The sequence below is a fragment of the Anopheles coustani genome, chromosome 2, assembly GCF_943734705.1.
Source record: "Anopheles coustani chromosome 2, idAnoCousDA_361_x.2, whole genome shotgun sequence".
Classification (NCBI taxonomy): Eukaryota; Metazoa; Arthropoda; class Insecta; order Diptera; family Culicidae; genus Anopheles; species Anopheles coustani.
This window is the reverse complement of record NC_071289.1, coordinates 7026344-7039406: the sequence shown is the minus strand read 5'-3', so window position 1 is coordinate 7039406 and position 13063 is coordinate 7026344. Positions and strand designations below refer to the sequence as shown.

Sequence of the window (13063 nt, the reverse complement as noted above, 5' to 3'; positions counted from 1 at the left end):
AATTGTATTTCTCTATTACAGTGCCAACATGAGTTTCGATATACAGAAGCGCAAACCGGCGCCACGGGTGTTCTGCGACATTTGCGATGAATTTGACCTACACGAAACCGAGGACTGCCCGAAACAGTGCTCCGACAGTCCACCGGAATCGCTCAAGCATCCGTCGGATGGCAAGGAACGGAAAGTGCCGCCACCGAGAAAGTACTGCGAAAGTTGTGAAGGTAAAGCACGCTAATAGCTGTGCATGTGATTATCCTTTTTTTTTTAAGTAGGTTGTTCTGTGCCAGTATGTAAATTTTATTATAATTTTACTGCCCTGCATTGAGGATGCGGATTTTTTCCGTTGTTTTCATTGAATGTTAAACGTTAAGCGAATTTTTTTTCTACCATCTCCATTGTTGAACCTTTTTTTTAATCTCTTTGCTTGGGGAACAATATCAAGATCAGAAGCGTTTACGTAACGAACGTTTTCTTTTTTGCACTTGGCAAAACACAATTTAGCCTTTTTCTTTTACTGTTGATGTGGCCAGCAGATTATTCTCGTGAAGAATGGAAATAAAATGTTTTCTTCAAAATGCATTCTACTATACAACGAAAGACGCAATCCGGCAGGAGAAAGAAAAAACCAATTCCCCAGAAATGTTACCGTCCGTAAGCGATGGAAAGGATAGCAATTTAAGTAGCAAAAACCGTACCGTGATAACGTTACTCTTCCATCTCTGGTTTACTGCTACGCCAGAGAATTAATGGTCGGGTGGGTCGGTCAGTAAAACCGGGAACTTTTATATTGTATACTATTGTGCCTCATGTCAGCTTGCCCCGTTGATCGAAGTGGTAGGAGGTCGTTCGAAGGCTGGTCGTAAATTCAGGTGGATTATGGCGTAATATCCTTTGAACAGACAATTAGCAAACATCCTGTTCGGCCACGAAACTACTAGTTTGAAGCAGTCACGTTGTTGCTCATTGCTATAAGAATGCAACAAAAACGGCACTTAGTTAAATGGTTTGGAAGAGTAAATTTATTATTCAAACAACTAAATTACTGCACACTAGTTCGTAAAGTTTATTTATTGTATGATTCCACACGTAAAGTGAAGGCGTCTGCTTAGCTTTCTTTAGTCTTTACACCACGTTCCATCCATAACGAGTCACCAATATTTTTTCTTTGTTTCCTATTTTCAGTGTTTGGCCACGAAATTGGAGAATGTCCCGATGATGAGACGTACTAGGAGGACGAAATTGAAGGCGACTTGCATCGTGTTCGTCTCATAATAGCTCATTTGGCGCTGTACCAGCGACTGTCTTGTGTGGTTTAGTTTAGGTATTTATTTAAGAGTAGTCTTTTAAAAAGAGGAATTCGAGGTTGTTTTTAGCAAACGAAGGGAGAACAGTAAATTATTAACGCGAGGCTTCAGTTGAACCTTTCATGAATATGTTATTTTCTGATAGTTGAATTGTTAGTAGCAGATTTCATCAGTTGAGCACGTGTCCTTCAATTTAGACCGCGTTGGTCGTTTCCGTTCGGATAATTTAACAATAATCATGAAAAGGCAGTTTATGATAGATAGAATAATGCAATATTTATACTGAAACAATATAGGTCACCATTCTTACACACTAGAACACATTCACGCACTTCCTGTTGCGAGACCACCAGACCATCCGAAAGTCCAAACAGTGCAGAGTCTGGGGTGTCCCTCGACACACCGCTCAATCGCCACCTTCCTTTTTCTCCTTCATCGCCTCGCGGAATCGCTCCTCGAACAGCGACAACTCGGACAGAAGATCGGTGATGGCGTTCATGAACGCTTCGTGAGGGGAATATTCCGACGTCGTTTGGATGCGCAGTACGAACTTGTGCTCGAGCGGATGGGGAAGTTTGTAGCCAGCGAACAGCACATTCGGGTCCTTCAGTAGCTGGCTGTTTTCATAGTGGCCAATAGTGCGCAGAACGAAAGAAAGAGAACGTATGCATTTGTTAGCCCATGGACCGGGACATTGTTCCGAAGCTGTAAGGATGCCTCTGAGAGTCAGAATCTTACTTGCGAATCATGTTTCCTAGCGTATGATCCTCCTTATTTACGGTGAAAATGGCCGCGTTTGGAACTTTCATGTCAAGTTCTTTAATAATTCTGTAACGGGGAAAAGGTAAGCATTACCGAAGAACATATCACATCCCAAACTACCGGCTTCCCAAACTCACTTTTTCTCTCCTTCGTATAGAAGGAAAGATTCGAAGGTTGGCGGTGCGTTCATGGTAAGGCCTAAAACAACGACGAAGCGGTAACTATCAGAAGCTGCTTTGAAATGATTCTTTTAACAAATGATCACTGTTTTCCGCTTTAAAACAAAGTTTATTTCGGCGCGTTGTTTACAACACTAGTGCGTTTGTCGGCAGTTTTAGTTCTCTGCCGCTCTGTCGAATATTTGACAGCTCGTGTGCATCAAATCATTTGACCAGTCGATGTTTCGTCGCGTGGATGACAGCGTTGAGCATCAAAGAATTAAAACTAAAGCGGTATGAATTAGTGAAATACTATTTAACAGGAGAATTTTTGATAATTATATAATTTTTAGGATATATTTCACAACGCGGGGAAGGCAAGACTTCCGATTAAATCCTCATTTATTTCGTTCAAACATCGGTTGGTACGCACACCAAACCGAGTCTCATTCGCGACCGCACCAACACACCGTTACTCCATCGGAGCTCGTGTGAAGTTTCCGTGCTTTCGCATCTCGGGTGTGCCGACATTTGTGTTTTGCGTGCTGATCGATGTGAAGCGCGATTCCGTAACCAAATCGTCCGCGAATCGCGACTGCCTGGGAACCAGAGATAAAAACTACAAGTAAACAATCGCGCATTGCTTCATGTTAGCCTCGCCCATATCGATGTTTTCATTGATTTTGTGATTAGTTTGTGTTGCTAGCAGTTATTTTGTGTGGTCCTTCGCGATAGTTGTAAACTGCATGTGCACCAGACGGTCAAGCAGGAAACACCAAACCGTAGTGCTAATTGTCGACCTATACTCCTGTGGGGGATTGGTTTTGCTTGGCCTCCTGGAAGTGAAAGTGGTTACGTGTGTTACCTTTTTTTTTTGTTCAATTTCAGTCTGGGTTTTCTTTTGCAAAAATGTTTTTGAGGATTGTGGAAAAGAAGGCAAGCATCTTCCATGACAGCAGCTGTCAAACAATCAAAGTCCTGCGGAGCCGAGCGAAAACAAAACAAATTTAGTGTGTCGGTAGCTTCCTTGTTAGTTTAATCCCATTTTTTGAATAACATCATTGCTATTTTCATTCTCTAGGAGGGTTGTCGAGGAGCGGAAAAGTGCATTTTCACCGGTTTGTTGTGTTGTTCGTGCTCGTGTGTGGTTCCAAGGAGCAAACATCCTTATCCAACCAGTATTGTGTGAAGCGTCCTGTATTTGGCACGATTGCTATGTCCAGTCGCTGTCGTAAAAGTTCTTTTACATACGTTAAGTGAGTCCTTGTTGGCACGTCTTTTTGTCCCGGTTATCGGCCTCTTGTAGTAAAGCCACACTCACCGTGCAGTGAAGAAAAATCTTGAAACAGAAGGTTCCCATCAGCAGTGCTGCCCCAGTAGTATTATTGTTAAACGATAAGGGTAGGGCAAAGTGGTACGTCCGTCAACGTCGAGAAGAAAGCAGGAAGTAATATAAAAAGGGATACACAAATCCTAGCTCGCCATCATCCGAACGGAGCGACCCGCGAACTAACAGCACCGTCAAAGAAACAATCATGGCTGAGGCGGCAAACAATGGCGCAGCATCGACCGCAGCCACCGCCGCTGCATCCGGGGGCGCGGCCTCAACGGCGGGGGCACCGGTGGCGAACAACAACGGCGTCGTCAACACGAACCCGAACGCCGAAGTCATCCGTGGTCAGTTGTTCGAGGTTGGCCCGCGGTACATAAATCTGGCATACATCGGCGAAGGAGCCTACGGAATGGTTGTGTAAGTAGCTGACACATTCTTCACCCACCACCTCCGAATGTGGCCCGAATATGGTGCCTTCCAAATCCACGCAAATTCGGTATCGTTTTGAGCGGATGATAGCGAACGATTTTTTACACCGCCTCAACGGGTCGCCGTTTTCGGCATCGTCCAATCGATGGCTCCGCCATCGGTGACCTACTTGTTTCGGCTGTTCTGTTCATGCTTTTACTTTTTATGGGTTTCGCCCTGGTCGTCGTAGTTGGCGACGGTGGAGACGTTTCTTAACTGTCACAATTGTGTACGATGTTGTTGGCAGTATCTTATCTGCATTGGTTTGTCTTTACAAAACCTTTCCAGCTTGCAACTTGGACACTACCCTTAAACAGCGCGATGAACTACCAAATGAGCCCTTGCAAACCAGAAAATCAATAGAAATTCTTCACATAGGATCTACAAACTCTACATAGCGAAAGCAGTTCCTCGAGTGCCAATGCTGTCCCATTTTCAGTGGCACAATCTGGGGCATAATGCGGGAGTAGACAGGATAAGAACGGCATGCCCCGGAACGTCAAAGGGGGTCGGTTGGACAAAGAGATGCCATCGCCCGAGTGACTTGGCCGGCGGGGCGATAACGATGCCCTTTTACCTCCAGCTGGACGACGGAGGGCGTACGAGTCGATGATCCGCTGTCGCTATCTGTGGCTCGTAACGGATCGATTACCACTGGAGCCACGCTTCCGGTGTGGTCTTAAACTTTCTTATTTTTGTTTGCACTCGGAATGCTCGACGGTTGAGGTTTTTTATTCACTAACACTAACTCCAGGAGGTCGCGTTTTAAACCGTCATCTTCGTATGCTGCCGTGCTGGAAGAATTTGCAATTACAATTCCTGAGTCATCCATGCCTAATGTATTATGAGCAATGAGTCATACGAAGTTTTTACATCTTTTTATGTTCAAATTTGTAGCAAATAGCCATTTGGGTTAAGTATTTAATTCGGCATGATTTCAAACTATAGTTTGCTGTAAACTGCTAATGAAATCAATGGATGAGGTAAGGCTTGTTTGAAGCTAACCCTCTTTTCCCTCGAGGTCTGACAAAGCTTCTTTTGATACATCTACCTGATCACTCAAATTACAAGTTACATTAAATTACTCAATACCAGTGAAATCTCCCTAGACTTGTGTCCTTTCAGTGGTACTGGCGGCTTCGAAGAAATATCGGAACACGGATTCATGTTCGAATACCGGGGATGGTTTACCCAACCATCACCCAAGTAAATTGATTAAAATCCATTCGCTTTTTGGCAAATTATTTATAAACTGGGCGTGGTACTCTGGGGTAGCTCTCCCGGGATTTGCATCCATCGTTCGAGCACTTTGAGCCATCTTTCCTCTCCCCTCGGGATGATGTTATCGGGGAAGCAGGGGGCACAAATATTTGCCACCGAAAAGGACGTTACCCCGCGGGCCACTGCTGGAAAACGAGGCCCCCTGCAATAACAGCGGCGAATTGGCAAATAGGCAGCCCAATTGTGGTGCCAGTTACAGCCTGTTGATGTTGTGAAAATTGTATCGATTTTATGTTTTGCTTACGGGCCCTGTTTTGTTATGTCGGTCTTACCACAACGGCCAGCCCGTTCTGTGAGCATAAATTAACAGATATCGCTCTGGCAATGGCCGCCCGCCGATACTAATCAAGCACGATTCGTGACGGTAAACTTTGCTAAGCCTTTGAAAGTTGTATTATATCGCTCATAATTACCGGATGCTGTAAGATTCTCTTTCATTGTGTATCTTTGCCTTCCCGAACCTGTTACGGTGCGCTGTCACGTGTTGCTTCGAAATGTCTACACCAAACCGTCCTCCGTGAACCTTTTCTTGTGCTTCTGCTCTAGGCTTACTATGGGCGGTCCTTTTTTCATCCAACACATCAATGGAAATGTCTTGATGTTTACAATATCTTCTTCTCCAGCGCTTCGTTCCTATCCCGTGTCCATCCCTGTTCGTCCTGTTGCGTAAAACACCATAGCATAGCAAGCGCCGTGACACGTACGCACCAGCCCGGATCAAAGTCCTGCTTTCGCCATGGTATGCCCAGCATGAGACATCCTTAGAGCAGACATGTTTCCAACCAACGAAGCATGTGTGTGTGTGTGTTCTTGTTCGCCTTTCTAGGACACGCTTTCCACGTCGGGCGGGGATTATCGTGATTTTGTTTTCCTTTCCTTTCCGCCTGTTTGGAGCGAAACTTTGCTGTATGTGTAAATGTGTGCCCGCATTTGCTTTTTGATGTAGCAGCAAGTGAGCAAAGAGTGTCAATTTTTCAGACATCAGGATCACCGTTCTCCGCAGTTTTCCTTTTGTGTTCTATTTCGTGATCAAATATGCACGGTGTTTGATCTTGGCGCAATATGAAATATTTTCAATTAAAGGGGCGTCAAAATAAAGAAACTCGCCTAAAGAGAGGTGTCGGTAGTAATGAAGGAATAATTACAAGTCTTTTGAGATCGTAGGTACGAAAAAATTTGTTGCTCTTTTTTTACAGAATCTTCTTTTTCTGCCATAATATTTTGTGGGAAATTTCTGTATCTTGTTTTTTGTTCGTTGAATGAATACTCTCGCCACATCATCCTTATCATAATTGCACCGTACGCAATTTGTTTCAATGGGCTCGTTATGGCTGCTTTTACGGTGTTTTTGCGATGATAAACCAAACTCGCAACATAAAGGCCCACCTTTATGGAGGCCTCTTTTTTCCCGCCTTCCACGATGGTTTGGGGGGGGGGCACGAGAGTGTATCAAGCATTTCCGTTCGGTATAATTAAAATTCATTCACTCGGCATTGCGGCCCATCTCCGGGCGGGCGGACGTGCCGGATGCGTGATTGCGAATCCTTGCGGGAGTTCCGTCGGTGCGTGCGGTCCGGATTTGCGTGCAAAGTGCGCATTCTTTTCCGTCGTCCGTTTCCCGAAAGCGCACGGAAAAGGTGATTATGTCAGTCACGGGGAAATGGTAGAACTTCTGACCGCTCCGCAAATCGGGTGGGGTTGGTACTGTTGCGTGATTCCTTCCCGGTGTTGTTTAAAGGTGGCCAGTCGCAAATAGATTACCAGGAATCTGTCGGGATAAAGATAAATCTTGCCGAAATAGAAGTGCTTCTCTGGAAACACGTTTTCTCACTGCAAGTTACCGACACATTACGTTACGTGCCGTTTTTTTGTTTGTTTCTATTTGCTTTCATTGAACGAATGTTTCTAGTGGTTCAGTTCTAGTTTTGAGTTGAATCATTCTTATTCATTCTTTCGTTCTCTCTTTTTTCCGAGATTTCTTTTTTCCGTTCTGTAGAATCAGCAAGAGATACGTACTTTTTTATTTTTTATTCATTTCCTACGAGTTGAGTTACAAGTTTACAAATATTTCCACTTTGCTAACATTAAATTGCAGTTGTGTATATTAGTTTGCAAATCCTGTCGTGCAAAATACAGTCGTCGTCCTTCCTCCCATCCTTTTACCACTCAAAAGATGGTAAATAGAGCGTGGTAGAGTGGTGAACAGCCTGAGAATTCTATCCATCACCCGTTTTGTCCGTCACGTTGACTGACGTCAAGAATTCTCGTTGTGCTGTCAGCACTCCGAAACCCTGTCGGACAAATGAAGCCTGCAAATGGTACATGAAGTGCAACGAATAAATGGATAGACATTCATTCGTGCCTTCGGTGGTAGGAAGGCACTGGAAAAACATGTTGTTGAACGCCATAACCACCACAGGAGGAGTACGTAGACCCTGAAGTCCTTTAAAGCTTACTTTTGTTTCGTGAGTAAACGTGGCTGATATTCATAAATATGCTTTTAACTTTCTGTGTCTATTTCCCGTGGAGCGAAGACTATTCGCATCCACACTGTACTGTTGTCAACTGTTTTCATAGATTTCGGACGATTTTTTTTAAATGATTGGCTACTCAAACACTTCTTATCGCCTAGCAAATGACACTCGTCGTCCATCGTCTGTTGGTTCCCGCGGAATTTCGATTCCCACCGTATTTGTTTACGATAAGGAAGGCCCTTCAGAAAAAGCGGCCGTTTATCTCTCGCTCGCACAAGAAATTGAACGTGTTGCAATTGCCGGTACCGCGTCTTATTTCCCTCCTTCCTCTGCCTCACCTTTCGATTGGGTCGCAAACCTAGACCAAGACCGGGGGGAGGTTGGCGTCTTATGGGTGGAACGAAAAACACATTACACACCCACATAGGAGCCGACCTTATCCAAGCTCTTATCAGCCCTTGAGAGCCGCCGCTCGATGACGCGCTGAAAGCATACATTCACGCTTTCGCATATCCCGTGCGTGTTTTGGTATCGTTTTGGTGGGCGAACTAGGCAAATAAAAGTAAAATCGACACCGCCATGGCCTGTCAACAAGCGGCAAGCTAGTCATCGTTGCGCCCCCATTCCCAACAGGCGAAGGACCACTTCCACTATTGACGAGCAGATGGCGTGGCTCGAGATGGGTTGGTAATCTTTGTCGATGGCTCTCCGTGTGCGTCTGTTTGAGATGTCGTTGAAAGGGAAAACTCATCATCATCGTCGTGGCCGTCTTTACCTTAGGATAAGCTGCTTCATTCTTCGAACCGGACTGGCATTGTGGGGGAGGGGAGGAGCTTTTTCTCTCGTTTGAACGAGCTTGAAATTTTCCTTAATTCAATTTGCCAGCCTATTCGACGTAGTGAGGGGCGAGGTGGTGAAGATGGTCGGAGGGCAAAACGCAATATATCTCCGAGACATGGGTAGTATTGGGTCGACTCAGCGGGACATGGTAGGATTCAAAAGCTCGAAGGGATCTGCAAAAATCATTTCAATTCATCCAGACGCAGCACAATAATAAATCACTTAAATACGATGGTGGCGTTTGAAAACACGTTGGAAGAGGAGGAGGACGATGAGGTGGGTTCGGGATTCATATGAATCTCCACGTCTCGTGCCAACCCAAACCCGACGATGTGATCAAAGTGATTTTCCTCTGGCGGCAATGGTGTATGCCGGTTATTATCATTAGTCCTGCCAAGTCCATGACGAAAGTGGATTTCTTTATCCGCGCGCGCCCTGTTGCGTCGGAGCATTGGAACGATTTATTTTCCCACCCTGTGTGTTGGGGATTTTTACTGCCGTTGCCACAAAAGCTTTACACATTCTCACCTCTCTCGCCCGGGAACGCGAGGAAAACCCGGCGATTATATCTTCCGTTTCGGGGAAAAATGGGGTGTGAGTGTGTGCGCACACGCTTTAATAAACAATGAGAGCCTGTCAAATGCACAAAAGTACGAGCGGCGAGGGCACGTCTTTCGAGAGAACGGTTTAATTCGATACCGGCTTGCCTGCGGAGATGAAATAATCAGTTTTCAGGAGGTGAAGCTTTATGCTTCGTGTTACTAGTTGGGATAGAAACTATTTATTTCTTACTTCTAATCTCAAAGCATAAGCTACTATTTTATTTTATAGCTCTTCCATGTTGAATGAATAAGTCTATGACGATTATTCATGCAAGGTAATTCAATCAAACATGTAAAATTAATGAGTAGCGTTGGACTCATACGCTCAGTTTTTAAAATGCCCCCTAAAGTCGATGCTCAGCATGCAGCCCGCAACAAGTTCTAAAACATTTGGAAATGTATAACCAGACACAAAGAATTATAAGTTGCTATAAATTTAATAGCTTTCATTCCATTTGTATTTCTCCAAAACGGTAAAGGAAATGCTTTTTTTTAGCAATTTCAATAGCCTGTTCTAGGCCTTTCCCTTTTCTAGCAGCTCAGATGATCCACTCGGGTTAGATAATCAACCGTGGCGCCCAATTTCAAACGAAAACGACGCTTTTCAGTGAAATGTGCCGCTTCTCGTTAAGTCTCTCTTGATTAGAAAACTTCCCCGCGTTAACGTAATTGATCGGCACCACATTTCACCATTTTCTTTCGGTTTATTTTAATACTTTTCATCACGTTGGTCCATTTCTGCTCCCTCGAATACACATCACAACAAATCCCGACGATGAGCGTTAAACTGCACCCAGACGATTGTGCAAACATAAACTTTTATCGCCCGCGCGTTTGCTTCGTTGATCCCTTTCGCATCGATTTAAGCTGACGTTTTTCTCGCGCTGGGGTTCCGTTTGTTTTCCTCTCAAAATGAAACGGCCAGAGCTTTTGGTCGGTGTTGTTTGTTTTGGAAATGGCGCATTGTTCAAGGGGTTATTGGGTGTGGTTTGGGGGTGTTTCCCTTTTTTTTCTATTTTGTTCATCCTATCATTCCATCAAGAAAGGGTTAAAAGGATTTTTTCCAGTTTCTCTCTCACTCTTTAAAACAAGTAACCCCCCCCCCCCCCCCCCCCCCCCCCACCTTGCTTGTCTACTTACATCAAGGCGATGAGCGAGCGATTTGTCTTTTTTAAAAATTGTCTCCAATTGACCCTTGGGCAAGGACTGACCGGTGGATCCTTCCCAGAACGAGGGTATCGCCATTCCGATGGGATGGGAAAGTAATTTCACGCACTCATCGCTTGTTTACCATGCCCGAGACCGGTCAACTTGAGCGACAAGCGTTGTTGGATAAGTTTTTGTATCAAAAAGTTTCAGAAACATTTCAAATACGTCGACTGAAAAGTTTTAACCAATGAAACATCTTGGTATGTAGTGGAACTTTTTAACGGCTTCCATTCGTCGAAGTGTAAAAGGGTTTTATTTTATTTCGGAGTGTAATTTTCCCCGATTTAGACTACCTTAATTAGTGTACAAAAACCATCGGCCGTTGTTGAAATTTCCTCCGATCGATCACTTAGCATTATTTACACTCTGCACAAAGGGCACTCCAACGCCGTGAATTTGTGAAGTCGGTTATGAAGTGGCCGTACCGTCTAATCAACCCCAAATAGCCTCCAGTGCGCGCACCATTGTTCCCTGTTGCCGTTGGCTTTTCCCATCACACCACGATCAACCCTTCTCACACATAATGCGCTTCTCACCAGGCAGGACCTCCAATTTTGGTAGTGTTTGGTGGCGAGCGCCTTCCGGTTTGATTCAATTACTCTAATGCTTCGGCCGGGCCCGAGCCTTCCCCGGAGCGTGCCGGCCCCGGTAAATGTTATTTAATGCATTACTTTCGATGCTCTCCTTTTCTCCCCACCGGGTACAGCAATGTCGTCTCAAGGGCGGTGTGTTGCGCTGGAGGGTGTAGTTTTGATGGCGTTTAGGATTGACGTCCCGAATGGCGTCGGTACTATACCGGTGATGTTCTATTTATTCGATAACCGTTCCAGGGGTGGACGGTAATCGTTCGATCATTGTGGATTTTAGTTGATAGGGACCATGGGGGAGGTGATTAATCATACACAGTTCCTGTCACCCTCTCGTCGTTGGGCGGGTGTAACCTTGTTTTCCCAACCCGTACAAGCTTCATGGATCGAGCGGATGGTTGCATATTTTATTACCGGTGTCGGAAAAGTTGTTGAATGTCAACGGGCTAGCTATGTTGCCCATTTCGTCCAGTAATTTCCTTTTGAATGCCGTAAGAAATTCCATCAAACAAGGGAGCGTGTTTTTTCTTTGTACATCAAATAAATCAATTAGCACTTTCCCCGCGTTCGAAGAAATGCTAGCTAGAGAAATGTTAATAATTCAACTAGCGCTGCGAAAATCCTCGTCATCCTTTTTTCTTTTGCCGGCCGGAAAAGTACGTGACCGGAAAACGGCCCTGCCAAGTGCGGATGTTACAAACGTTTGTATAAACCTTCTAACGGAAGATTCAGATGAATCACTCGGAGATGAGGGCTGAACAGCAGGATGGCGGTATAAAGGGGGGCCACAGAGGTAGGAAAGAGGAATCACGAATAAAGGACTAATTTTTAAGTTTTCCCTCACTTTCCCTTAAGCTCACTAAATTGCTCGAGTTTCAATTCAACTTTCTCACTCAAGTTGCTATTTGCAGCGACGGATGTGTCAATTTTTCTCTCTTTTCCCCCCGCCTCGAGCCATACCGACGCGCGCAAATACCCTTGATTTGAGGATAATTTCATTTATTATGTTTGCTCCAACGGGCCAACATTTGCCAGAGCCCCGGATGCCATTTTGTTTCTCTCTTTTTTTGTCGAGTTCGGGTGTGGCTCGTATCCAGTGGTGTCCTCTCGTTGGCATTGATTTCCCGATCGTCTCAGCTACGATTAGCGCTAAACCGGCTTTCCATCCCCTCCTCTTCCCCGGTTCATGAAAGATTGATGGGCGTAAGCGATGAAATTTTAATTCCCAGCCCCATTGTTGTCACCTTTCCGGAATGTCTACGTTGCTCCGGAGGTTGAGGTTTCTCGGTTTTTCTTTCTTTTTTGTTGTGTACAGAAACGCAAATAGGCGTAGCCCTAGAAGGAGCTAGTGGTGGACCATTTATTAAAAATAAAGACTTTTTTCTCATTTTTTTTATCGCCATTTTTCTCCATCGTCCGCAAAGCATCGGGCGAACTTTGTTGCATGGGCTATTTTTGATTGTACATGCGGAAAAGCGGAGAGTGAAGGATGAAGAGAAACCGGAAACCGGATCTATGATGTACCTAGAGAGGAGAGGGGGCAGGTAAGGGTATGTGTGGCTCGCTGAAACCGGACGCGATAAAATGAGATAACGAACTACCCGGCCGCTTTTCCAATGTTTCGTCTTCTTTCTCTATCGCTGATGGGAGGCTTTTCCAACCAGCGATCCTCGGTGTGTGTTTGTGTGTGTGTGTTGGGGCTTTGGTGCTTCATTAAGCGTGGCGCAATCCCTCTGCGAAGCTTTCACGCGTTTCTTCCGGCGCCGATTCCCCGAACCGAACGAATCCTCGGTCGGCTAACGACGGTGAGGAAAATAGAAGCTTTGTTTGTGCCTTTCCCACGAGCTGCTGTTGTTGATGAGTGGATGAGCAGCAGTGACACGTGTCGCTGGCAAATTTCGTGCGCACATAAATGTCCGCTCCCATGTCCGCATCCTTCAGCCAGTGAATCTACTCCATTCTCACACTCGAAGGGCTTTTATGTTCCATTACCTGCGAACAAAAGTTAGTCGCCCAGAAAGGTGCTAGTTGGGTTTATTTCATGC

General features: G+C 45.1%; 3 protein-coding genes across 4 annotated transcripts in view; 2 read left to right on the top strand and 1 right to left on the bottom strand.

Annotated features, from left to right (window-relative positions):
- The window catches only part of LOC131266869 (restin homolog), a 53157-nt gene extending 51596 nt beyond the window's left edge, over window positions 1-1561 (top strand). The window contains exons 15-16 of the mRNA XM_058269540.1: window positions 22-221; window positions 1183-1561. Of these exons, the coding sequence (XP_058125523.1) occupies window positions 22-221; window positions 1183-1229 (247 nt within the window). The 3' untranslated portion in view covers window positions 1230-1561. The remainder of the gene's footprint in view (window positions 1-21; window positions 222-1182) is intronic.
- A 10-nt stretch (window positions 1562-1571) lies between these two features.
- On the bottom strand, window positions 1572-2398 carry LOC131266870 (DNA-directed RNA polymerase II subunit RPB11). Its single transcript, XM_058269542.1, has 3 exons — window positions 2204-2398; window positions 2043-2132; window positions 1572-1921 (listed from the first exon to the last, which is right to left on the bottom strand). Exons 1-3 carry the CDS (start codon window positions 2254-2256, stop codon window positions 1711-1713), a joined length of 354 nt encoding a protein of 117 aa, XP_058125525.1. The 5' UTR covers window positions 2257-2398; the 3' UTR covers window positions 1572-1710.
- A 357-nt stretch (window positions 2399-2755) lies between these two features.
- LOC131266727 (mitogen-activated protein kinase 1) overlaps window positions 2756-13063 on the top strand; it is a 37163-nt gene continuing 26855 nt past the window's right edge. The window contains exons 1-2 of one of the 2 annotated variants that reach the window (XM_058269342.1): window positions 2756-2849; window positions 3306-3974. In XM_058269342.1, coding sequence (XP_058125325.1) covers window positions 3760-3974 — 215 coding nt within the window. In that variant the 5' untranslated portion in view covers window positions 2756-2849; window positions 3306-3759. The other variant, XM_058269340.1, reaches the window with a different exon arrangement.